Source organism: Rhinolophus sinicus, linkage group LG15 (assembly GCF_036562045.2).
Source record: "Rhinolophus sinicus isolate RSC01 linkage group LG15, ASM3656204v1, whole genome shotgun sequence".
In the NCBI taxonomy this organism is placed as follows: Eukaryota; Metazoa; Chordata; class Mammalia; order Chiroptera; family Rhinolophidae; genus Rhinolophus; species Rhinolophus sinicus.
This window is the reverse complement of record NC_133764.1, coordinates 31,173,304-31,199,778: the sequence shown is the minus strand read 5'-3', so window position 1 is coordinate 31,199,778 and position 26,475 is coordinate 31,173,304. Positions and strand designations below refer to the sequence as shown.

General features: G+C 50.4%; 1 protein-coding gene across 10 annotated transcripts in view; it reads right to left on the bottom strand.

Annotated features, from left to right (window-relative positions):
* ARSG (arylsulfatase G) overlaps positions 1-26,475 on the bottom strand; it is a 96,198-nt gene that overhangs the window by 26,774 nt on the left and 42,949 nt on the right. For 7 of the 10 annotated variants that reach the window (XM_074319763.1, XM_019732854.2, XM_074319760.1 and 4 more), the window contains 6 exons: positions 19,256-19,443; positions 17,428-17,475; positions 16,212-16,323; positions 13,595-13,732; positions 8,266-8,462; positions 7,215-7,295 (listed from right to left, as the gene is read on the bottom strand). In XM_074319763.1, coding sequence (XP_074175864.1) covers positions 7,215-7,295; positions 8,266-8,462; positions 13,595-13,732; positions 16,212-16,323; positions 17,428-17,475; positions 19,256-19,443 — 764 coding nt within the window. Of the gene's footprint in view, positions 1-7,214; positions 7,296-8,265; positions 8,463-13,594; positions 13,733-16,211; positions 16,324-17,427; positions 17,476-19,255; positions 19,444-19,778; positions 20,015-22,505; positions 22,665-25,758; positions 25,999-26,475 lie in introns of those variants that run through there. The other 3 variants (XM_074319766.1, XM_074319761.1, XM_074319765.1) reach the window with 3 other exon arrangements.

The window sequence follows — 26,475 nt, the reverse complement described above, 5'->3', positions numbered from 1 at the left end:
CCATTTTTCCAATGACGGAACTGAAGCTCAGAGAGGTTAAGCAATTTGCCCAAGGTCACACAGGTAGCAAATGCGAGAGCCAGGATTTCAATCCAGGTCTAACTACACATGGGTACTCTGTCAGTACCTCAGTACCCTCACCCATTAAATCTTGTAAGGCAGTGGTGCCTACCCATCCCTGAATGTATATTAGAATCACTAGGGGAGCATTAAAAATACCGATGCTAAGGTTCCTTTCCCAGAAATCATGACTTAATTAGCCTGGGATGAGGCCTGGGCATCAGTCAGTAACTTCTAACACTCTCCTGGTGATTTTAGGGAGAAGAGTGCCCATTGTAGAAGGAGGGCGGGGCAAGATCAGGAAGGGGACACAACGCATTTCAAAGTTAAATGGAGACTAATCACAGGTTTTCATATTGCCTACACCTTTATGCTTTTAAGACACAGGATCATAAACATGACCCTATAAGTTACAGTAAGAACAACAGATAAGTCCATAGATGAAGCTTCTAAGCACTTTTGGATTCTAAAAGCTTTTTTTCCGTTTAGATAAACCTTAATACTTTGAACAGTGGTACTGGCACATTAAAAGGGTTGGTTGGCTGTGGCTTTCTGTTGAGAAAAGCATGTCTTACGGTCATGAGATCCCATTTCAATGCACTTGTGGTTAGTTATGACTCTAATTAAGACAGAACCTCTTACTTAAAGCAATAAATATTTAGCCTCAGCAACCAACACATAAACAGAACCATGATTCATGACCTTGCTTCCGTGTTTTCCCCTGGCTACAGAAGTGAAGTGGCATTCCCTGATGCATGGAGACAGCGCAGGTCGAGGAAGACTCACTCTGCCTACGCTTAACAATAGCAATCTCTCCTGGAAAGGAGAGTGTCACGTTGCACTGAGTCAGAAAGGCCATGTAGCTCCGAGGTTCGCAAACTTCTCAGTACAGTGGGAGCACCAGGAAAACCCCAGAGATTCTGTTTCCGTAAGTCCAGGGTGGGAGGAACTCTGATGCCAGTGATCTGAGGACCACAGTTGGAGAAACGTTAGCAAGACAAGTAGGAGCCGCCTTTAGAACTAGGCAGAGCTCAGGTCTAGCTCCTGGGCCACCCCTTCTCACCGCGTGGCCGTGGGAAGAATGTTAAACCTCCCTCAGCTCAATCTCAGCCGTGAAGGGGGAAAATGACGACTCCGCTTATGGTGTCGTGGGGAAAGTTACGTAAGATGATGGACATAAAGTTTGAAGCAAGGTCCTTTGGCACAAGGCCTGCCATGGAAGTGCCCAACAAATGCCATCCAAAAACAAAAACAAAACAAAAAACAAACACCAAAAACCAAACCAAAAAATTACCTACAGAGAACAGAAGTTGCAGCCTGGCAGCTCACACGCTGAACTCTGCCCTCTGACATTTGGTTTGGCATGGATATTTTGGTGTTTTTGGACTAATCGTGAATGTCATTAGACCAGACGCTGTCTCCAGTTTCCTGAACCCCTGACACTGCCCACACTGACGAAAACAAACACGTGTTCATTTCTATCACCTGCCTGCCCCCATAGAGGCATTTTGTGTTTGTGACTCAGGGAGAAGACGCCTGTTCTGAGGAGTGCACATTCTATAACCTTCTAAAGCAGCAGGCTTCGCTTCTAAATATAAATACGTGCCCTTGCCAAGGGTGTCCGTAGCTTACTAGTCTTCTAGAAACTCAGGGCAGCCAGGCCTCTGTTGGAACCAAGAACTCTGGCTGGCCTGGGGTGGCCTTGAGTGTGATTATGGGGACATTTCAAGCCTGGTGGCCAAAGGCCCGGAAGGACACACAATTCAACTTCCACTGGGTCCCCACCAGCTGGCCCTGCCCCCAGCCAGGGCCGACAGCCAACATCTCTTGTTCCTTGCTCCCTCACCCACCCCACTCCTGACCTTTCTCTATCCCACCCCCTACCCACAACTGGACAGAAGGCCCAGGATGCAGCGCACGGTTCCCAGTGGGAAATGTTATGCAACAACCTGATAGTATCAAATTACAAACAACCAAGGTCTCCTAGAAGTCCAGGATGCCAAATTCAACAGAATGTTTCCTCATCACCAAGGGGGAGGAAGGAACAGTTCTGCTCTTCAAATAAAACACGAGTTTCCAGACAGAGGAGCAGTCAGTTAGGGGACAAACAAGGTGTTGGTTCTGTCCTGGGTAGGAAATAGGTCTGGAGTGGGACAGGGAGGGCAGCTACTCTGCGCCAGGCCTGAGCTGGGGTCCGCAGGGGGCAGGCCCCTCATGTCCTCTGTTTGGGAGAAGGCAGGGCCGGTCTGGCCTGCGCTGCCCACTGTCCCTCAGTTCGGTTTCTCTTCACCCCTGCAGGGTGCAGGCTGAGCGCAGGGGAGCATCCTCAGTCCTGCACGGGGTGAAAAGATAACTCCAGGAGACGCTGCCTCATCCCACCAGCTGAGCAAGGCGACTTGGCCAGGAAAGGAAAGGGAAGACAAAGAGGGGGGCCTGGGGGCAAGGGAATGGGGGAGGCAGCGCATGGCCTGACGTAGCAGGCTGGCTGCGGGAAGAAGAAGCAGGCCTGTGGGTACTGTTTGTCCTACTCCGTTGTGAAAACACCGACTGTCTTCTCTCTTTCATCTGCTCTGGAGACTGGCCCCCTTACAGCAGGACACACAGGCATCCCACTGACAACGAGCCTGGTGAGGAGGAGCAGGGGTCCAGAAGGACCCCTCGTCCCCGTCTTGACCTGGGCCGCTGGCCACACCCCTTCCACACAGGGCTCTGCCTGGCTTCCCAGAGCCCCCACTAGCTGGTCTGGAGAATGAGGAAAGGAAAGTGTTCACCCCTAGGCAAGGTTTACCTTCAGGATCTCCTGAGAAAAGAAGAAAATGGATCCAACCCCAGCCCCACCATGAATTCATGAGCTGTGCCACTCAGATATCTCCTCAAGCCACATTGGTGCAAGGCCTTGCCCCAAAAAAAGGGTGTTATCTGAAGATAACTGAAATCCAGCTTCAGAGTCATTTCCCAAGACGGAGGCCCAGAACACTTGGAAAGTCATGCATGTTATTCCCATGGCCCATGTCCTTTAGTAGATAAATCTCTTTCAGGGCCCTTTTTGGATGACTTTCCAATTCCTCTCTTTGTGGGGTACCCCCACTTTGCTTCGGCTACGAGTAAAGAAAAGGAGTCTTGAGGGGGTTAGTGGAGGCCAAGTGAAAGGCTGAGCGTCTTCCAGCCAGTATCCCGGTTGATCCTCTCAGCCGTCCAGCGAGGTGGGTCTACCAGCCCACATCACAGAGGAAACGGGCTTAAAGCGAGCAGGGTGCCACAAACACCGGTTCCTAAGCAGAGTCGAGACGCAAACCACACCTGAGCCTCCAAAGCCATTCTCTCTGTGCACCTCTGCACTCGGCCTCCCATGGATTTAGAAAGATTCAGACTGTCACGGGGACTAAAGACATTTTCCTTGACCGCCATGGGGTCCAGAGAAGACAGGCTTTCCCAGACATCCGAGCGGTCAGTTGGGCAGAACCAGGCATGAGTAGTGACCATCATGTGCATGAAGAATGAGCCAGTGGGGGCCCGTGGGACCTCCTTGATGGATGGCTGGCCCTGGGAAAGCCCTTCACACCCTGCTCGGCCCCAGTTTCCTCATTTGGCCAACAGGGAGGCTAGAATAAAGATCGCCGAAGTCTCCCCCAACCCTGGCATTCTTTGAATGCGGGGATATCCCTGGAGATTCTGTCACTTGCTTCTCTCATGTGTCACCTTGGTCTCAGTGGAAGCAAGTCCGTCTTTGTTCCTCTCCCTCACAGACATCACAGGGTCTTGAAAAATTGAACAATGTGCCAGGAGGAGCAGGAAATGGGGGAAGCAAGTGTTTAAAGTGTATGGGGTTTTCCTTTCGGGCGATGAGAATGTTAGGATCTTGACGGAGATGACAGTTGCATAACCCTGTGAACGAGCCTCATGCCACGCAATGGACACGTTACAATGGCCAATTTTATGTTACACGAATGTCACCTCCGCTTTCAAAACTGCATCATGTCCCTCTCACTCTTAAAATCCTTCCACGAATCCACTTTTCTTTAGAATTAAGGCCAAAAGCATTTGCCTGAAAGGAGAAATGGTCGAACGCGGGCCCCAGCGTTCCCTGCAGCCTAGCGTGTGTATTCACACCTGCTCTTCACAGGCCCCAGGTACAGACAGCTGAGCAGCTCCTCGTCCCATCTTCTCTCACCTGCCCAGGGGGCCCAGAGCGCTCGGCCCCACAAACCCCTGGCTGTCTGCTGCTCGGCCTTCAAAACTGTAACCACTCGGGAAGCCTTCCTGTTCCCCCTCCCAGTGGAGAGCGGCCCCTGTGCCCCATCATGGAGATCCTCCCTTGTATTAATTATAATGACCTGCCTATGTGTTTGCTCCCAGCACTGACAGAACTTTGTGCCGTGGTGGAAATGCTTTACATTTACACTATCCAACATGGTAGCCCCCACCACGTGGCTTCTGAGCCCGTAAAGCGTGGCGAGGCTGACTGAGGAACGGCGTTTTATTTAAGTTTAATTTAAACAGTCGTGTGTGGCCAGTGCCTGGCCTTTTGGGCAGTGAACCTAGACTGGTGGTTCTCAAATTTTCACCCGCATAGAAATCAGCTGGAAGACTGGTTAAAACACTGATTTCTGGGCCCTGTCCCCCGAGTTTCTGACTCAGGAGGTCTGGGGTGAGGCCCTAGAATCTGCATTGGTAACCAATTCTCAGGCGGCACTAAATGCTGCTGGTCCTGGGACCACACCTTCATGACCACTGGTCCTTATCTGGAAGTTCTAGACTCAGGTGACTCTGGAATCAATATGGTCTAGATATGGATGTTCTAGATCGGCAGTTGTCAGAGTGTGGACTCGCCACATCAGCACCGAGGAGCTTCTTGGAAATGCAACATCTCCACCACCATTCCAGAACCACTAGGTCACAGCTGCATTTTAGCAGGATCCCCAGGGGGACTGACTGCACATTAAAGTCTGAGAAATACTACTCTAAACTGTCATTCCTTTGAGCTAAGGGCTGTGTGGCTCTTCGTGTCCCCGGCACTGAGAAGTCCCTGGCACACAGTAGGTGCTCAAGAAATGGAAGGAAAAGAGAGATGACATTGTCCAGCTGGTAAATGTGTTTTGCACAGGGTAAGGTTCTTCCCTCAAAGAATGGGGCCCAGTCTATATCCTTAAACCGGATTCACTATTTCAAAGCCACCTCATAAGGGGGGAGGAGACAAGGCAAATCTTTGGGGGACAGAGAGCTCCCCACAGAGGAGCCAGTTATTGATAGGCCCTTATCCCCTCATCCTTGGTCTCTAGGCCTTCTGGATTTTTACCCTTGCGAGTTCCGATTCCAGGCTTTCCAACTGAACATTAAAGACGGCAGCCTGGCCCGAGGGTGTCCCAGGTATGGACAGGAGGAATTGTAATCGGGTAACACAGAAAACCACTCCCAGCTTGCACTGTGTTTCTCTAGGCTGCTGCAGGTATCAAACACATTGGCACCCATCTCCAGTCCTGGCATCTTTTCCTGGTCCAGCTCTCCAGGAACCAGAACTAACTTACGGCATTCTTGAACTGGAGAGCCAAAGAGATACAGAGAGCGGGAAACACCAATCCTGAAGGATGAAGCACCAGCTCACTGTGCAGGAGAGGGGAGGGGGCACCCAGCTCCCTGCCTCCCAACTCGACTCTCCCGACACAGGACGCGGCCAGAGTCCCGGCAGCCACTCACTTGAAAAGTTCTCCAGGGAGCTGATCCAAGGGACACCAGGTTAAAGGTGACAAATAAAAAGGAATGATCAGCACGTCCATCTCTCCCCCCACCATGACGGGCACGTGCATGTAGGCCAGGCCCACACAGAGCTGTTCCAGGTCTAAGGAACTACAAATATTCTGCCAGACTAATATGAAAGGAACTCTGTGTCCTCTGACCTAGACAGCAAGGAAACCCAGCCCCAGGGGATAAACTTGCCACGTCCACCTCCAAACCCCTTGGACATAAGTAACTCTTTAAAAACCTATTTTAATTTTTTAGGATACAAATAATACCAGTTTGTTGTGGGGAAAATCACACTTAAACCCTCCCTCCCCTACCCTGAGGTAATCGCTGCTAATCTTCTGTTAGCTACTGTTGTCTGTCTCGACATTTTTCGGAGACTACGTAGGCTTGTTTTTATATAATTAGACTTTATGTATTGTTTGTAAGCTGCTTTATTCACTGAAAAGTAGTGAATGTGAATGTTTCCAGATCAATAACATGCAGCATTTCGGTGGTTCCTTAGTATCTCTTTAAAGGGATGTGTTGTAATTTCTGTAACATGCCTCTGTTGCTGGAGGCATAGGTTACGTCCAACTTTTTTTTTTTTTTTAAAGACCCACTGCGATGAGCATCCTTTTATATATGTCATTGTGCACTTGGCTAGTTATTTCTTCAGGCCAAATTCTTAAAGGAGGAACTGAAGCATCAAGAGGCATGTGCTTTTTTCAGCCCTTTGGTCCATATGCCCAACTGTCCCCAGCATGGCTGCTCCTTGTGAGGAACATTTCCCAGAGCAGATGGGTGCTGAGCTGGGAGCTGAAGGATGTTTAAATAGAGAAGGGCAGTGTCGTCTAGTGGGGAGATACCAACTTTGGTAGCAAGCCTGGCTTCCTCCTCACAGACTGTGTGACCTTGGGCAGATTACTTAGCCTCTCTGAGCCTCTCTTTCTCCATCTGTAAATGGAAATAAACCTACCTTTCGTGATTGTAAGGTTTAGAGATAAAGGATATAGAAACCTTCAGTAACTGGGCACTAAATATTTCTTGAATGAATGAAATGAATTAATGGTTGGATGGATGGAGGGATGCCTTTTTTAAAAAGGAAAGAAAGGAAAAGGAGCAAGGGCAACAGGATGGAAGTAAAGGGAAAGCACAGACGTTGGAAGACGCGTGGCCTGGCTTGTCCAGAGACGTCTGGTCCCCTGAGGGAGTCATAGGAGAAAAGGTGACATGAGGGTGCCCTGGGCTGAACAGAAATTCTCTCCGTTCCAATGAGTTTCTTCTCTGGGACATGGTGGCTGGTGAGCAGCTTGTCCCTGTTTCACAATGAGGCCCTAAGCCCTGGATAGAAGGTGAGAAGAGGCAGAATCCCATGTCCCAGCCTGGGCTCAGCACCCGCAGTGGGACGCAGTCACCCCAGCCAAGCCCCCTACCTTGCTGAGCTTGCCACAATCCAGTGAAGGAACCCACGCTGCCTGCCAGCTCACATTTCTGAGCCCACGGGCCGTTGTCTCCTAGAAACCAAACGAAGCAACGTGTTAACGATCCACAGACTGGTGGACAATTTCATTGACTTTCTCTCTGGTCCCACATCCCTGGACACAGCAGCGGGAGATAGAAGAGGATCTTGTCAGAACAATGGCCCTCCCTGTGAAGAGCTACCCTTCCGATGAGGCTCTGCTGGGCTTATAGAGGTGGGCCTCCCCTCCCCCAAAACAGCCCTACCTGAGGCTCTTGCCTCCCAGACGTTGCCCTTTATAGCATTAGCAATCTCATCACCATTATCGTCAGCCCTGCAACCGTTTATTGAGCACCTATGATGTGCCCAGCCCTTCATCTCTGTTACCTCATGATCCTCTGACATGCTATGGAATACAATTCTATGTTAGGTTAATTTTGCAAATGAAGAAACAGAAGCTTGGAGAGATTAACCTTCCCAACAGCAGCATGTAGATACAAATCTAGGTCTCTACGCGACCCAAAGGCAGGGCTTTTAACCACTGGCCTCATCCAGACAGGGCCCTGAGACCCACAGTGCCTGTGTGAGCCCTCTAAATGGCTCACTAGTTCAGCTCTGCTCGGCTAAAAGACGTGGCCTGGTGCATGGCGGCAGATAACCAGAGTCTTTGGTACAGGGACGGTGGTGAAGAGGGGGTCTCAGCATAGCGTGAGGACTACACAGGTCCACAATGCCAAAGTCATTTATTAACAATTAAGAGCAATATCCACATGGCCCTCATCAACACATAAGGAGCCAGCAGGAGACCTGCTCTCTCTGTGCAAACCTTTCCAGAGGCCCAGCTTTGGGGGCCCCAGTGAACAGATGCTCAGCATTCAAGGCAACAAACAGGAGTGGGGCCCCACGTTCACAGTAAGCCCTCTCCCCCATTAAAGAGGATCACTCGAGCAGACTCTGCTCCTCGCAGGGCGTGTGCAGGGTTATCCATTGATCTCAGTTAGGCTGGCTGCGTTTTACTACTTTACCTGTAAACCAGAGGAATGTGTTTTCTTTTGCTACGCGGTCAACTTTGTCTTTGATCTGGCCCACCAGGCTGTCCATCTCCCGGAGGTTTGACGCATATGGTGTACGGTCCTGTGGGTCTGCAGACAGCTGCGTCCTGGTTAAGGGCACGTGCATGTGAGCCAGGCCCACGTACAGCAGGAAAGGTCTTCTGCTGGTGCTGGAACGGGAGAGCCGAGAGGTCACTCTCCAGGACACTTTCTGCCTTGGCCAGTGGGTCCCTTGTCTCATCAGAGAAAATCTGCACACCTTCTGCCCCCTGTGCCCCGGGAGTACACATCTGTTTAGAACCTTCCTAGGATATGTGAAGATAATCTGTCAGCCAATGAAAACCTGAGAGTAATTGTAATAATTGTTACTGTTCTTTAATATTTACTGAGAGATACTAGGTGGGACTCACGTTGTCTAAATTCATTCTCCTAACTCCCATGTTCCCTTTTTCAGATAAAGCATCAGAGGCTTAGGGAGACTCAAGGACTTGTCTGAGGTTATGCATTAGTAAGTGACCGAGTCTGGATTCCAGGTGACATCTGTCTGAGTGCACAGCCCTTGCTTTTAACTGCTGCACTCTAAAGTCCAAAGCAAACACAGTTGTAAGTTTTATCTGCTTTCTGTAGCATCCAGTCCATCACGTCCACTTCCAAACTCGGCCCTTTCTAAGCGATGAATGGAGGACTCACGTTGACCACAGGAAATGCAAAGCACAAACATGACCACCCGGGAATATCTCGATCAAGGCTCTGTTAGAGACCCAGGTGCCCAAGCCACCACTCCTCTAACCCTGAAGGTTCCTATGAAACCTGGGTGGACTCTGCTTCTTGTCTGTCCCCAGCGCCACCCCCAGGCAAGCAGCAGGATAAAGAGAAGCTGCAGAACCACAGCTTTTTCCCTCCTGCAGCAGCAGGGCCCCTCAGGAAGCCCCCGCCACAGACCACACCTGCGGTGCCATCTTTCAGAGGACACAGTAAGGGTGAGGGGAGAGTTCAGTCAAGGTCGTGCCGAGTGCTGATACAGGCTTGCTCTTTTTACCCCAGTTCACTTACAGATTCGACTTTCAAACTGGCCCCACTGTTCTTCGCGTACCCTGATTTACACCACCCCACATCGAGTTCTCGGAGCCCCCCAGCCTCCGCCCTGCATCACCCCAAGCTCTGGAGCGCCCCCTGCACCCGACTCCCAGGGGCCCCTACTTGGGACTGTGCCCGCACTCAGCTCTCTCTGGCAGCCATGAAAATCAGGACACAAGTCCCAAACAGGGGCTTCTCCTTCGCCATCTTAACCAACGGTTTCTCGGCAGCACTTCTACTAGCGTTGTGTTGTCCAGTGCAGTAGCTGCGAGTCAAGTGTGGCTCTTTAGATTTTAATTAATGAAAATTAAATGAGATTAAGAGTTCAGTGTCTCACAGGCTGTAACACCGATGATGTCTCACAGAAGACATCATGCCAACTGACATAAGCTAGTCACCAAAGGACGAATGTCACATGGTTTCACTCACAGGAGGAGGTCCCCAGAGTGGTCAACTTCCGAGAGACAGAAAGTCGAATGGTGGGTGGCCAGGGACTGGGGGAGAAGGGAAAATGGGGAGCTGGTGTTCAACGGGGACAGAGTTTCAGTTTGGGGTGATGAACAAGTTCCGGAGGTGGGTGGTGGTGATGGGTGGGGATGTTCTTAAAGCCGCAGACCTGCACACTTCAAGAGGTACATTTTGTGTTATGTGTATTTTGCCATTGTTTATATGTCAATTCAGGATCTCCGTTGCCCCACCCACATTTCAAAAGCTCGGCAGGCTCAGATGGCGCGATGACGAGCACAGGCTTTGGGGACCTGCATCCAATAGGAAACCGAAACATTAATCAGATAATTATTAACAAAGGAGAGGTGTGACGGAGGTGAAATACAGCATGCTGGGTAGGGGCATAACAGGGGAAGATGAGGAAGGGTGGCACCACGAGGGGACACCGTGCAGGGGGAGGGTCCGGAGTCAGTCAGGAGAGGGAATCAAGACCATGACGTGGGTCCCGGGCTCCAGCCCCGGAGGAAGGGATTGGTCACCTCTAGGACCTCGTTCTGACTGGTGAGCGCCCTGGAGCGTTGACCATAGGCTCTGATTTCAAACATCCTGAGCTACTGCCACACCTGTGGCCAACACCGTCCTCCCTGCCAAACCCTTACCTCCTGCTCAGCCTCAATGCACAGCCCGCAACGCTGTAAGGAGCACAGACCAGGCTCGCTGTGGCCCAGAAAGCCATCTGCTGTCTCCCTTTTTTGGCCACTTCAGAACTCTGCCTGCCACTTAAAAAAACCAAATCGGGCCGGCCCGGTGGCTCAGGCGGTTAGAGCTCCATGCTCCTAACTCCGAAGGCTGCCGGTTCGATCTCCACATTGGCCAGTGGGCTCTCAACCACAAGGATGCCAGTTCAATTCCTCGAGTCCCGCAAGGGATGGTGGGCAGCGCCCCCTGCAACTAAGATTGAACACGGCACCTTGAGCTGAGCTGCCACTGAGCTCCCGGATGGCTCAGGTGGTTGGAGTGCGTCCTCTCAACCACAAGGTTGCCGGTTCGACTCCCAAAAGGGATGGTGGGCTGCGCCCCCTGCAACTAGCAACGGCAACTGGACCTGGAGCTGAGCTGCGCCCTCCACAACTAAGACTGAAAGGACAACAACTTGACTTGGAAAAAAGTCCTGGAAGTACACACTGTTCCCCAATAAAGTCCTGCACCCCTTCCCCCCCACGAAAAAAAAAAAAAGCAAATCAAGGATTAGCTTTCAGCATCCTTGGTATGTGAAAGATCTAAATTCAAGTAACGATCCAAGTAAAACTTTCAATGAAGCCCTTGAGTGGGCCCCTTACTAAGGACAGCAGGACACCTCACTCTAGGGACCCTGGGAGCTTTGACATAGAGGCCCAGGTGGGGGTGGGGGTCACAGTGGAGAAAGGAGTCTTTCCTGCTGATGTTCGGAAAATCGCAGATGAATTGGCAAGTCAAATCCTAAATAAAGCAGCATCCCTGACGATTATTTTCTGTACACTAAAAGCCAACAGGGTTCATGTGACTTTTCACTTAATAACTAATTAGTAAATAAGCAAACTCTTCACCTTTTTCACATGATAGGGAGACTGTCTGTTGATTTGTTGGTCTTTGAATCGATGAATGAACTGGTGGATAAACAGCGCCATACTTCCTTCAGAGCAAGCGGGAAGCAGTCCCCAGTCCCCAGCAGGCGGCCACCCACCCCTTCGAGAAAGCTGTGCTGCTCGAGGTTCCATGAAAGCAGGAGAGGCCAGTCCCCACCGACCAGCCATGAAGCATCTACCTGTCATGGGCCACAGGGCCCGAAACCATCTCAGAGTTCCAGGGAAAATTCCAGAGAAATGCTCAGCCCTCCATATGGGACAAGGGTCTCACCCCTTTTCCTATCGGCCTTCTGAACAGAAGCTGGTGTTTCCCAGGAAGCTTTGAGAAACCAGTCAGATGTGATCTCTGAAGCCCCAAGGGGCTGCCCTGGAGATTTAGGCCTTAAGTAGGTTTTATTGTCTCAAAAAGATGATCTCTGAAGCCCCGAGGGGCTGCCCTGGAGATTTAGGCCTTAAGTAGGTTTTATTGTCTCAAAAACATGATCTCTGAAGCCCCAAGGGGCTGCCCTGGAGATTTAGGCCTTAAGTAGGTTTTATTGTCTCGAAAACATCAGTGGATCAGTGCTGCCTCCACCCTCCCTGCTGCCCTTCTCTCTAGAAAAGTCCAGCGTGGTTGAGCCAGGCGCTGGGGATGGGGGTGGAGGGAGGCGGTCCGTGCACATGCAAGGAGCTGGTGTGATCACGTATCTGCAGGTGGAGTCCATTTTCAATTCCGCACAAGCAGACAGGTGTACAGCACATTTTTTTCTTGCCCACTTAGGCTACGGCTGTGGGGAATACCAGAGGACCTACTGGAAACTGTTCCTCTGTCCTTGAGGGGTTTGCAATCTTGGGAGGAAGACGAGAGAAGCACATCCACAGGGTCATTTGAGGGCAGCACAAGGACAGCCGCGAAGGCTCAGGACAAGGCCTGGGGCGGTGGGGACGGGGCTGTGTACACATGCGGGAGTGTGCGCTTTGAGGAGTTGTCCATGGTTTCACAATAGCGCCTCTCCAACCTGACGGAGGTTGCAAAGCAGCAGCCCTCACACACATACAACTCGTTAGGGACACAGGGTGGGATGGCTCTGCTTTTTGCTTTTTAGTTATTTTTAGTGAGTCGCTTCTAACATTTAAAGATCAGGAGATTTCACACAAGGGCCGGGTCTCCAGTTTCTCTTCTGAAATGGAAAATCCAGGCTCCCATTCCACAAAGCAATAGGAAGCTGGAGCAAGGTAGCAGCTGCCCCTTTAGACGGGGTATGTGCTTTCAAGTTCAGCACAGGCTCCGCCATTCCCTAATGCCTTGCACTCGGCCTGCTTCCCTCTTGAAGGCTACCGACCTGGGCGGCCCTGTACATGCTGGAATTTGTAAGTCTTGGGGGTTACACGGAATAACGGCCCGCAAAGATATCCAGGTCTAACCCCTGGAATCTGAGTGTTGGTTGCCTTACTTGGCAAAAGGGACTTTGCAGAAGCAATTAAGGATCCTGAAATAGGGAGATTATCCTCAATTATCCGGGATGTGATCACAAGTGTCCTTATAAAAGGGAGACAGAGGGAGATTTGACGACAGAGAAAGAGAAGGCCAGGGGACAACAGAAGTGGAGACCAGAGCCAAGGCAGCCAGCAGCCACCAGAAGCTATAAGAGGCCAAGGAACGATTCTGCCCTGGAGCCTCCAAAAGAAAACAGTCCTGCCAACACCTTGATTTTAGCCTCCTTCAGGGTCTCTGGCCTCCAGGTCTGTAGGAGAATAAATTACTGTTGTCTTAGCCAACAAGTTGGTGGTAAGTTTGTTACAGAAGCAGGAAGAAACTAATACATCCTGCCACCTAATGAACTGAATGAATGCCTTGAGTGCCCAGAAGACAATGAACAGACCCTGCCTGGAGGGGGAGGATGCGGCACAATACTGACAGTGGAGCATGACTTCAGCAGGGATGTAGGTAAGCCTAGGACCTCTGGGAACACCCCGGAGGGACTTCAAACCAGGGCCCAGAGATTCCGAGCAGGACTGCCTTCCAGTTTTGTTCACAGGAGGCAGGCACGCATCGCCTGTGTTAGACTACAGGAGTTAGACAACAGGAGTCTGCCGAAGCTTTGTGGAGTGCTCAGGCCAGGGGACGTGGTGGGCGGGAGGGGAGGGACGGCTGGGGCCGGGGGACGCCTCACCTTGCACGCTGGATGAACTGGGTAGCTTTCTCTGTGTACTTCTGCGCAAGGCTGCTCAGGTTCACGGGCTGCTCCACGATGTTCAGGTTTTCATACAGAGGAAGGGCCACGTCAGTGTAACAGTCCCTCTCAGGGCTCCTGTGTGGAAACCACAGACGGTATTCAGCTCCGTGACCTCAGTAGTTACGGAGCAGAACAAAATGCTTTAATGCAGCGACGCACATAAATGCAAAACACTTAATTGCCTGGTGCCAAAAGGTTTTTCCAGATGGCCATTTCCTCCAAGTGTAAAACCAATATAATACCGGTTTCTCTTTTTGAATACATATTGTGTGCTCCTCAGACAAGCCTGGCCACTCTGTAAGGCTCACAAAATTTGAGAGCTAGAAACATTATTACTCCCATTTTGCTGGGAGGGAAACTGAGGTCTAAACAGACTAAATTATTCAAGCAGGGTCCCAAGGCCAATCAGTAGCCCCCTCCCTGGCTTTTTCCACTGTCCCCCCAAATGAAGACTTCTTTGTATGGGTGTAACGATTGTTACACGCTGTGACACGATGTCTGACAATAGGACAGATGGCCAGGGACAATTTTAACATTTCAAATCATGTTTAGAGAATTTGGAGAAACTTTAGCGAATTTAGGAAAGGTCAGGGTCAAAGCAAGACTATCTCCCAGAAAAACAAACTCAGCCCTTGGTCTTACAGATCGAAATGAACCTGACACATAAATGCTTCCTCAGTGTGGCTGAGAAGAAACTCTGGCCATGATATTCGGCAAGTTACCGAAGTTCTCAGAGCTTGACTTTCCTTATCTGAAGTGTGGGCTGCCCCCGCCGCTTTACAGACGTATTGGGGGTACTAAGTGAAATAATGAATGGTTAGTGCTTTGTCCACTGCTCAGTATCCTAGGAACGCAATCAAAACTCAAGCCCTCTGTCCTGGTTGCTGCAGAGAACTAAGAGAGGAACTGACAACTCTGGGGACCGACAGGGTAATGGGAGGCTGGCCAGTCTGGTAGAGAAATGGTCCTCATGGTGCAGGGAAGGACTTAGGGAAAAATGGTAACTCCCCATCACACCTATATGCGCACATACCCATCATGGAAGCTTAAGAGACAAGGTCAGACTGGGGTAGATAACTGCCAGGGACCACAATTTTTTAAAAAGATAAAGTTATCACTGTACTGGGCATACAACGCTAATCTCGTCATTTGTGTCCAATTTGTCACCTTTTTATGATCTTGTTGCAACTCCACCATCATTTAAATTCTCTCCCTTTTCCCTCTCAAGCCAATCCTGTTTTTCTACTTGATTTAACATGGATGGATAAGGGATTGGCTGACATATGTCATACCTTGACATGGCCAGGTGTGACACAGGTGTGACCCCCCCCCCCCCCAGGCCACAGCTGGTAAGGACAGCGAGACGTTCTACAGCCTCACTTTTCACACTGCAACATGTGCATGAATCACCTGCCCTCTTATTAAAATGCAGGCCTCAGGGTGGGGTCTGAACTTCTCTAATAGACGCCCAAGTGCTACCCAGGCTGCTGGTTGGGCAACCACACTTGGAATAACAAGGACAGAGAGGACATGCGCTCTGGACTCAAGAGACACCCAGACTGAGTCTCCATCTCTGCCTCTCACAGCTCCAGGTGACCTGGGCAACAAGGTATGCTTCTTTACCTGCAAAAACCGGGTAGACACCTGCCTCCCACAGTGGATGGCAGATAAGTACACAGAGTGCTCAGAACGTAACAATTTCTCAATAAATGGCCATTATTAGACTAACTATTGTGTTATTAATGAGCCGGCTAAGACTCCCTTTCCCCAAGCAGCTGAAACACCTGTGACCTTATAAATAACCACAGCGCACAGTCTGAACACGTGGAGCACGTGGTTTGTGTTACTTTATTATTTGAATAAGCTTTGTCACCTTGTCCAGATAATAATGTATTGCATGCTCATTACAGAATTTTGGAAAACACAATGAGAAAGGAAAAAAGAAAAGAAAACCCCTAATCCCACTACCAGAGTGCACGACCCATTGTCACCATCTTGGCATTATTTCCTTTGAGTCTCTCTTGGTAGAGCTATAAAGGCATAAATACCAAGACAATTAAGGCCATGCTGCTGATGATTTGTTTCCTGCTTTTTTCACTTATTATGATCTCGTGAGCATTTCCCCATTTCACTGAATGTTTTTAAAACATCCTGTGTAGTGCCTGCCTGGCATTCCAATGTCCGAATGCAGGCTTCTTTGCAGCGGTGAGTGGTGAGGTGAAGCTTCTTAAGGAGCCCTGCGCACTTCTCTCTATCCCTCTACGCCCCGGGTCTGGGCCAGGTGAGTGGCCCAGGAGAAAAGCCAGCAGGCAGAGGAGGAGGGAAGCCCCACCTGTGTGAGACCATGGCCATGCGGGGCTCTCCCCGGCTGAGATAAACAGTCCCAGGAACTTAGAAAAGTCCAACAAAAAGATTCTGTTGACCTCGCCTTTGCTAAAAGTTCTCTTGTACTCTGTTTTGCTGTCCCAACTGTCCCCTGTGGGCCTCTCTCATTTCCTCCTGACGGGCCACACCCTTAGGATTTCACCTGGCTCTGGAGCCCACGGGCAAGTACCTTGATGCTCTAGCAGCCCGTGGACAGGCCGGGCAAGGAGGGTGGTTGTAGCCTGGGCTGTCCATGCAGCCCATATCATGGCTGTACGGGATTCCAAAGTAGTAATCAAAACCTGGAAGAAAAGCAACTGGTTAGCACCACACTTGGCTGTGCGGATCCGGCATGCTTACACCCAAGACAAAAATTTAATTTTCCATGATTTAATACTGCAGTGCTACGGAGTATGTAATTAAAAGAGGATTTGATTAATATCCCTTTGTAGTATGCAAAGGAAACACTGTGCTGGGTTCTGGCTGTAAGATTAGATTTGCAAAACATCTTGTGATTAGTTAACCCAGAGTGGGAGGAAGGAGAGAGAATTAATACACACTTACCATCCCCAGTGCAATTACTGACCCATTTAGGAAGTCTTTGGAGAAAATCTACTACATGCATGATACTTTAAAGGATAAAAGAATAAATTCTGCCCTCAAAAGACGTCCCATCTAAAGAGAGAATAAGATACACAGAGTAAGATCTAAGAGGCGAATAACCAGTAAGACAACAAGAGAGATCGGAGGGAGAAGTTGGCCCCAGATGCTGAAAGTGGGGAGGGGTTAGGGCAGGAATCTCAAAATGCTTCTCGAAAGCGATGGCATTTCAGCTAAGATTCAGAAGGCTGGCAGGACTGGGCCTGCGTGATGGGGTGAGGGGGAAGGACGGATGTTAGAGTGAGACTGAGACTTGAATACTTTTGTTGACTTTTTTCTGAGATCCTCGGTCGCCCAGTCTCTTCTCCAACCCAAGATTTGGTGTGAAGTTTCCCACAGAATGTCCCTACACTGTCCCAAGTCCCACATGGCCAGGGTCCCTGCTTCGGGGAACCCATCGAACAATTTTTAATTGTTACCACACTAGTTGTGTGTGGACCTCACCAGATGTCCCCTGAGACATGAGGAAGTAGGTCGGGAAGAACGCTGATGGAAACATGATGGGGAGCCAGAGGACAGACAGGTACCAAGGAGCGGGGACAGGAACAGTGCCAGGAGAGAGGGACATGAGATCAAGGCAGCCCGGGGCCCACCAAGGGCATCCCAGTGACAATGTCAACGAAAACGTCCTAACTTAGGAGAAATATCCACAGCAGCAGGACGGCTTAAACATTAAATGGGGCCCTTTTATACAAAGGTCTTCATTTTCTGTGTCCCAGATAACAACTCCCCCAAAGAATTCTTACCACGGAAGTTGGGGTGATAAGAGCTGTGGTGTCCAAGATGCCATTTGCCTGTAGGAAAACAAGAGAGAGACTTTCAGAGGAATCCCCCATGGGGGCTCCCAGCCCCTCTGGGGAGCTGATCGCATACTCAGCTCTCCCTCAGTGTTGCCCTTTACTGATGACAAGCAAAGAGAGGCTGCAAACACTGTGGGAAAGCCAAGCCTTGCTCCCTGGGACTGAGTGGAGTCCACAGGGAGACAGAAAGCAAGCAAGGATGACTCAGAACCCACACAGAACGCACAGTGAAAGGGGGATAAGCCATTAGTGGCAGCCTGGAGAAACCTGAGCTCGTTCCCCTCAAAGAGGTTTCAGAGCACACAGCAACCCCACACAGCCCACTGCCGCCTCCATGCTGCCCTCCTGGGCTGGGGCCCTGCAAAGGTATAGCCCACGGTGCAGGTGGATGCCCCACAGTGTCTGAGAGATGCCTCGTTCCTACCTGGCTTCATCATCTTCCTCTCTGGCCAACAGCAGCAGCCTGCCTCCCCAGGGCAGCTCAAGTACAGAGATACCCCCCACCCCCACGGGACCAGCAAATGAGGAGACGGGCACACTGCTACTCCTTGCTCTGTAAATGCTTAAGGTCCGGGCGGAGTCATGGGCGATATCTGCCAATAGCTCTGATAATGCTGGAAGTCTCTGACCTGCTAATTCTGCTCTAAGCAAAGACCCCAGGGAAATCACCCACAAGGCAAACAGGCAAAGAAATGAATGTGGTACCAAGATCTAAACAGTGGGACCCTTGCGGCAGTGCTGTTTATCAGCACACCCTCTCTGGTCACTTCACGCATGGTGGGAGGAGGCAGGAACCCCCCTGGAGCCAGTTCATGGGACGTTGGAATAACAAGCACAGGCAGCTTGAGGCTGCTGCTGTGACGGCTGGGTGGTCTCAGCCCCTGGAGGGGAGACCGGCAGGGAAGCAAAACGGAAGAACAAGGCTGGGCCTGACACGCCTGCGTCCCGCCATCGTTCCAGGCCGGGCGACACGGAACGAGTCTCTTCACCTGCCTGAAACTCAGTTTTCTCACCTAGACAATGGCGGCACCGCCGCATCCTGATGCAAATAAACACTTAGCCCAGAGCCTGGCATATTTACACTACGCATGAGATGCTTAGGAAACTGTAAAAGAAAAGGAAACTGTTGGACAGAGTGGCAGATGCTGCTGGCTGCCTGCCCTATATACCCATGTCCGTACTTATCTTGCTCAGAGAACTTTGGTTTTGTTCAGGCGGCCGGAGACCTGTGCCTGAATCCAAGTCAATCATTATAATCCTGACCTCCGTGCCCCAGCCTTCCTTGCAGCCGTGTGACCTAGCTCCCGCCAATAAGATTTAAGTGCACTTCTGGGACTGAGAAAAGATTTGCTTTCTGGATGAAAGTCAACAAATGGGACTGGCACCACCTCCCTTCTCTTTCCTGCCTTGAAGCCAAATTATGGAGAATGGTACTGAAGCCGCGATGATTGCCGCGGTGAAGCAACAAGCATGGGGACAAAAGCCAACACAGTGTGGATAGTGGGGCAGAAAGACAGAAACGCTTTTTCTGAGCAGCTGAGCCAATGAAAGCAATCGCTTACCTCTAAGCTTGTTATGATGGGAGGAAAACAGCTCCTCTGTGGTTTATTCCACGGTGAGGCCTTTTCAATTACTTATAACCAAAAGCATTTCTAACTTATACAGCAAGAAATAAATAAAAAAGCTGACACGAGCAGACGAGGCAAACACAAAGCAGCCAACAGAGTCAGTGCCATGGGAAATGGGGGTACAGGCTGTGGGGTGCCACTGTTACCGATCATCCCGGTGACGTAACCAGCCTCCTGCAGCACCTCAGCCAAGGTGGTCTCGTTGAGTGGAAGGCCCCCCACCGAGGTGACTGCAAAGTTGTGTGTGACACCATTGCGAAGGCCGAGCCGGCCAGTGAGCAGGGAGGCCCGGGAGGGTGAGCAGGTGGAGGCGGCCGCGTGGAAATCCACAAACCTGTACGGGAGGAAAAGCGATTGACAGTTCTCCGGCCACAGGGAGCCAAACCAAGAGGAAATTCAAATCCCACTCACTTTCTGGAATTCCTGTGCTGGGGAAAAGCTCAAGGATCACTGGGGTGGCAGAACAGGTAAGCAAAATGAAGCCCAGGAGGTAACGGGACTGAGCCAAGGTCACACAGGTAGTTCAAATTGATTTTTATCCAATATATTCAGTGGATCCTCTTTAGCCAAAGATTCCAAATTTCAAGTTCACCCACTAAGTTTATCTGTAACCCCCAAATCAATCAACTTGTGACCCGTTAAGCGGTTATACACAGACATAACGCAGACCTGAGAAAAATTTGAGTCACCCAGTGAGCACATTCCCAGCTGAGGTGGAGCAAGGTGACCTTGAGTTTGACCTTCTTGTTTCGGCTCTCCTACTGTAAGCAAGTGTCCTCCTTTTCACAGTCTATTTAGTGCCGTGGTTTTTGCATTTTTGCTCTTTGCGTTGGTGATTTCACTGTTTCAGTCGGGCCCTGAGCATAGCGCTGAGATGCTGGCCAGTATGGCTATACTCAGGAAGGCTGTGATGTGTCTTATGGAGAAAATATGTGTGTTAGACAAGCTTCATTCAGGCCTGGTTATAGTGCTGTTGCCTGTCAGTTCAGTGTTAACAAATCAAAATGTATATTTAATAAGGTGTCTTTACACAGAAACACACATAAAACAAGGTTCGGGACAGGTAAGTGGACGAAATGGTGTGGCCAGAGGCACCCAAGAAACTACGCCTGTGTTTCCCCTGGAAGCGATGGTTCAGGATTCCCTAATTCAGGGTTCATGGTCACTTTATAGAACATTTCTGCCAGTTAACAAGAACTGACTATAACCCTGGCCCTTTTTCAGACACTACGGAGGAATATTAAAAGAGTCTGGCCATTTTCCTACCCTCAAGGAACGTGATTAAAGGTAACATCACTAATAATGGGGAAACCTAAACTGTGGGTCTCCTGATAGCAACGCAACAGGAAGCTCGTAACATCAAGGATTCTTGCCAAAAACATTTAACCTGAATCTAATCAGACCCCTGGACCTAATTTCCAGGTTACAGGAAATACAGCTAATAGAAGAACAAATTAAATGACACTACAAGCAAATAATTTCACAAACCAGTCTCTAGACAATCTACAAGACACTGGTCTGCTCTCCTCAAAAAGTCAACATCTGAGGGAAAAATCGGACGAAGCGGGGGATATTGTACATGAAAAGAGACTACAGAGACGGAACCAAATGTAATACACGATCCTCGATTGGATCCCAGTTCAAACAAGTTAACACCACATTTGGGGGCTAATTAGGGAAATTTAATATTGACGGGATGTAAGAAGGTATAAAGAAATTACTATTCATTTTCTTGATTCTGGCCATGTGGAAGAATGTTTTTATTCTTGTTTTCAAGTTTTATTGAGATATAATCGCTATAACATTGTATTAGTTTAAGGCGTACAACCTATTTGATATATGTGTATCTATATTGTGAAATGATCACCAGAATAAGTTAACATCTATCACCTCACATACAAAATGTTTTCTTGTGATGAGAACTTTTAAGATCTACTCTTAGCAACTTTCAAATATACAATGTTAACTATAGTCACCATCCCCTTCACACTTGCTCACTCCTCACGTCAAACTGGTCACCAAGTTCTATTGATGCTGCCTCCTAAGTGGCTCCCAGACCTGTCCCCTCTCTGCCGCCCACTGTCACTGCCTCTATAGAGGCCCTTAGGAGTTTAGAGTCAAAATGATTACTAGAGGTTGGTCTTCCTACCACCTCACCCCATCCTCCACACTCATGCAAAGGTCTTTCTACTATGCAAATCTGATCACACCAATCCTTAGTGAAAAACATGGTCTCTCTCTCTCTGCCTGCTTCCTCGGGCTCATCTGCTTCCCCATTCTTCCGCACCCCATGCTCCCACCACCCCATAGTACCCCATACCTCTGTGCCTAGGCACCTGCTGCTCCCAGCACTGGGAAGGCCTCCCTCCCACCACTCTCCCTTATCTTGATTGACAAGTCCCAGCTGTCTTTGACCACTAGAATAATGTGGAAGTGATGACACAGTGTCAGTTTCTGCGCTCTGGCCCTATAAGACTGGCAGCTTCCACCTCCTCCCTTGAAATACTCTGTGAGCTGCCATGTAAGACATTGGAGAACCCTGAGACCACCATGCTGGAGAGGCCGTCAGCAGGGGCTCCAGCCAATGGCCCCAGCTGAGGCCATCCCCATCTCGATGTCACACATGTGAGGGAGGCCATCTAGGACGTCTACCATGTGCTTGGGGGATTTCAGGGAGTGACCTTAGTCAACACAATGTGGAAAAGAATTGCCCAACCAAGAAACGCTGAGTTCCTCACCCACAAAATGGTGAGATGTAATAAAACAGTTGTTGTTTTAAGCTACTAACTTGGGGTTAGTTTGTTACTCAGCAATACACACCCAGAACAATGTCTGTCTCTCTCAGTAGACAGTACGTGGCTCACCATTAAGTCCGCAGACCAGCAAGAAGTAAGCACTGCCCAGTGTGTGCTGAGTGGCTGATGCCACCATCCTCTGTGCTTGTGTGCAACATAACGCGTCTTGCCAAACAAACCTGGGCCTCAGTCCTAGAACAAGGGTAACTCCCTCATACCATTTTCAAGGTGATAGATGGCAAATAAGGGACAGCGCTGGGAACAGTGACATTACACTGTGAGATCCCAGCACTGCCCGTCTTATCACACCGGCCCAGATGCCACACTCTTGAAAGCAGGCTGTGCGATGTCTCCATCTGACACAATGACGACAGGGAAGGTGTGCTCCAGTGTGCACTGTTGGGCTCACACATACTGGGCCAAGCCCCTTTCGGGCTTCAGGGACTCTGGGGCTCACAGCTTTGGCTTCCCACCCCTGCCAGCACTTCCTTCTGTCCCTCAGTCCCCCGGGACTGAAAAAGAACTTGCAACCTTCCTCCCCTCGATCACTGAGCACCTGGGGTAACTTCCCACACACAGGATTCTGTCAAAGCATCCCCACCTGCCAGACATACGGGGCCACATGGGGGTGGGGGTCGCCAAACTCCAGGGCCCAGGATGTTGCAGGTAACTGGCCACTGTTACCCTCAGGATTCCAAACCGAGTTCCACCTCGGCGCGCACACTTTTGCTCCCAAGAAAACATTCATCTCTATCCAGTCTCTTCTGTTCTCTTCCTCCTGAAATTGAAGCACAAGGACCTCCTCGCTCACACTCCGAACTCTTCCTCGTAACAATTCTTCTGATTCTCACAGCTAATGCTGATAAAGCACTTCTATAATCCAGGCAGTTCTCCAAGCACCTTACATAAATTGAGTCACAAGCATCTACTGCCCCAGATTCATGCCGGTGGTAGTTCCGTATGGGCTGACCCAAGCTGGTTGGAGCAAGTGCACAATTTGCAGAGCCCAGAGCAAAATGAAAACATGAGGTCCCTTGTTCAAAAATTACCAAACATTTCAAGATGGCAAAAGTAGAGCATTGAACTACCATGCACACTGTGATCTGGGGTGTACAGTCTGCCCAGCTGTATGTGGCAACCCTGTTCCCACTTCCAATTCCAGCTCCCAAACCCTCCTACCCCCCTTTCCATGGGGCATCCAAAGTAATCTTAAAACTGTTAACAGCTAGCATGAATTCCTGGCTGGAAACCCTCTAAAGGGTTCTCACTGCCATCTAAATAAACCCAAAGTCCTTATCACGGTCGCCAGGCTCTCCATCAGAGCTTCCCAGCCCAGGAGCTGGAGCACACGATAGGGCCAAAAGGATCATAGGTTTACCAAGATCGGGTTCTTCCCAGCCCCAGGGGCAGCCAGGTAGGGCCCCACACAAGTGGGCACTCTAGGGCCATCTTACCCTGGCTCTGTCTGTGTCCTGCACAGTCCCAAGGAAAGACGTCCCCTTAGAGCATAATATGGGCAGGGCCCTTGGGGTGCGGCACCAGGCATCCTGGTTGAAGCCCCAGTAGCTTCGGTGGGGTTCCTTGGAAGTGAGGCACAAATATCATTAGTTTCCTTGTGTGACACCACACGGGAAAGGTGGGAACTCACTGACCCAGGTGATCGGACCCCATACGACATCTTTTCTCCACTCTTCCCTCCTCTCCTTCCAGCTACATTGTCCAGAATTACTCTTCCTAGAACACCACAAGCTCGTTCCGGCCTGGGGCCCTTTTTATTCATATGTCCCCCGTCTGGAAAGCTCTAGTCTCCACATGGCTGGCCCTTTCTTGTCCACTGGGTCTCAGCTCTTATTTCACCTCCTCAAGAAGGCCTTTCCTGACCTGACTACTCTCTACCACATCCTGATTCTGATTCATCCGTAGCCCTTACTATCTCCGACCTCGTTTTGTTCATGGATTGTCTCCTTGCTGGCTGACTGGCTCCCTCATCTAGAATGGAGCTTCACGAGAGCATGAGTGTGTCTGCTGGTTCCTACCAATGCCCGTGGGGTTCCAGGCCCCTGGAAGGCTGTTTCTCCATGGTCAGTAGCTGCAGTCCTGCACGCTAGTGGTGACACAGTTCTTCCCCTCTGGTGGAACAAGCCTAGCTCAGGGACGCCGGCTTGCTCAGCCGGGTTCTTTCTCGACAGGCACCAAGACACCACTTCTCCAGCAGCTGGTTACGCAGACGCTGAAACGCAACTGGAGCTTCCTCCCCTCACACCTCTTTCTGCCTCCCAGCAGATACACACGCATACCATCTTTCACCTCAAACCCTTCATCTATGAGCTAAGGTTTAGTTCAACCAACCAGAGCAGAGGGAGCTACAGGGAGGAAGCCACTCTTGGGCAGAAGTGTCAAGACAAATGTGAATAACAAGACAAAATAAGACGAGCCCCACCCAAGAAATACAAAGAAAGTGCTATGGGAGGCAGGGGGGTGGACAGCATAAGAGCATGGACAAACAAGCTTGGGTTCACATCTGGCCCCAACTCCCTCTAGTGTGAGACTAGACAGCTAAGTCTCAGTATCTTCATCTGCAAAATGGGCCTAACCATTTCTACTGCACCAGGTTACGCCAGGGATTCAATGGGATGTACCAGAGGCGCTGAGCAAAGCTCCAGGTACAGAGTAGGTTTTTAAAAACTCATGGCGATTACTGTCATCACTAGCTAAGTGGGGAGAAAGAGACCATCCCAGGTATGTAGGGGAGCAGTGAGCAGGGCAGGAATGGATGGAATCCCAGGGGTGAGTGGCACTTGGCTGCGGTTGGTACCACACGGGCATCATATTCACTGCCACATGTATGTCGGGCATCTTGGCCTCAACATGCATGGAACCAAGCTCAGCGTCCTCCCTCCAGGAGCCTGTGTCCACCCCCTTCCTGGTCAGCTTGGCTAGAGTATCTTTTTGAGTATCTCTGCCAGTTCCTGTCTCTCTCCTTTAGCTCCTCCCTTTCCCAGTGCTGCCAGCAGGAGCAAAGTGGTCATTGTCCCTCACCTGAATCACTTCAGTGACCTTCCGCGGAGACGCCAGGCTCACTCTCTCCAACCCACGCCAGCACACTGGTGGGTCACGCCATCCCGAGCCCAGGTTTCCAGTGACTTCCTTCTGTTTGGCCGCCATGACCCGCCATGCTCTGGCTCTTCCTCCCTCTTCAGCCTTCTGAGCCACTGCTGCTTGCTATGGGTTGAACTGTGTCCCCCAGAAGGATATGCTGAAGTCCCAAACCCCATACCTCAGAATGTGACCTTATTTAGAAATGGAGTCATTGCAGGTGTAATTAGTTAAGATGCAGTGATACTGGTGTAGGGTGAATCCTTAATGCAATATAGCCAGTGTCCTTATAAGACAAGACAGAGAGGAGAATGTCTTATGCAGACACAGAGACACAGAGAACGTGGCCATGTGACAACAGGCAAGGATTGGAGTCATACTGTCGCAGGCTAAGGAAGGCCTGGGGCTACCAGAAGTGGAAGAGGCAAGGAAGGAACTACCCCTAGAGCTTCAGAGGGAGCGTGGCTCTGCCAACACCTTGATTTCTTTTAACTTCTAGCCTCCAGAACTGTGGGAGAATACATGTCTGCTGTTTTAAGCCACTCAGATTGTGATCCTGTTACAGCAGTGCCAGGAAACTAATACATCGCCCTACAGAGCCCCGAAGTTCAGCCCAGCAGGATGCTTGTTCCTGGAACACGTCCCTCCTTCCCTCACACGCCCCACACAACTCTCCAGCTCAAGACCTCAACTCTGCCGCTCCTCAGCCGGGCCGCAGTGCTTCACCCCTCTCCTCGCCCGTCCAAATTCCTACCTACCCTTCAAAACCTCACCAAGTCTTTCCTTATCCCCCAGAAGGATGAATCTTGACTTTGACTTATGGAGCCTGTGAAACTTCCTCGCAGCCTTTTCATTTTCTGAACGTGGACATTCATCTGACAACATGAGAGCGCTTGCCACAGCCGTCCTCTTGTTTTCCTGGAGTGCCTCCACCCCTTCTCCACCTGCCCTCCCGCACGACTCTGGCGGGGCTGCTGATGCCTGGTCCCTGCCCCACGCTCACTGGCCTTGGGCTGAGGAGGTCACTCTTGGTGGTGTCAGCCCCCGAGCCTGACTCCCTGCCACGCAATCACGTGAGCCCGAGAGACAGCAGAATGTCCACTTCCCAGCTGACTTCCAGGGACCAGGGTGTTGCTGTGGTCAACACGCTTCCTTCCTTCTTACAAGTTACACAGGAAATCAGCATCTGAAGCTTGCCCTGGTGAGTGTGGAGTTCATCCATGCTAAGGGAATTCACATGGATCAAAGAGAAAGCCCTTCAGTAAGCTGGAGACTTTTGTCCACTGGGGATGGAGCTTCGCCAGTAAGTCTGGGACGCTCAAAGGCTGTGGACCACCATTTCTTCTCCCCTGGTGCTACGGGCTAAATGTTTGTGCCCCCCAAAATATATATATTGAAACCCTCACTTCCAAAGGTGGGGCCTTTGGGGTGATTAGGATTAGATGAAGTCATGTGGGTAGAGCCCCCATGATGGG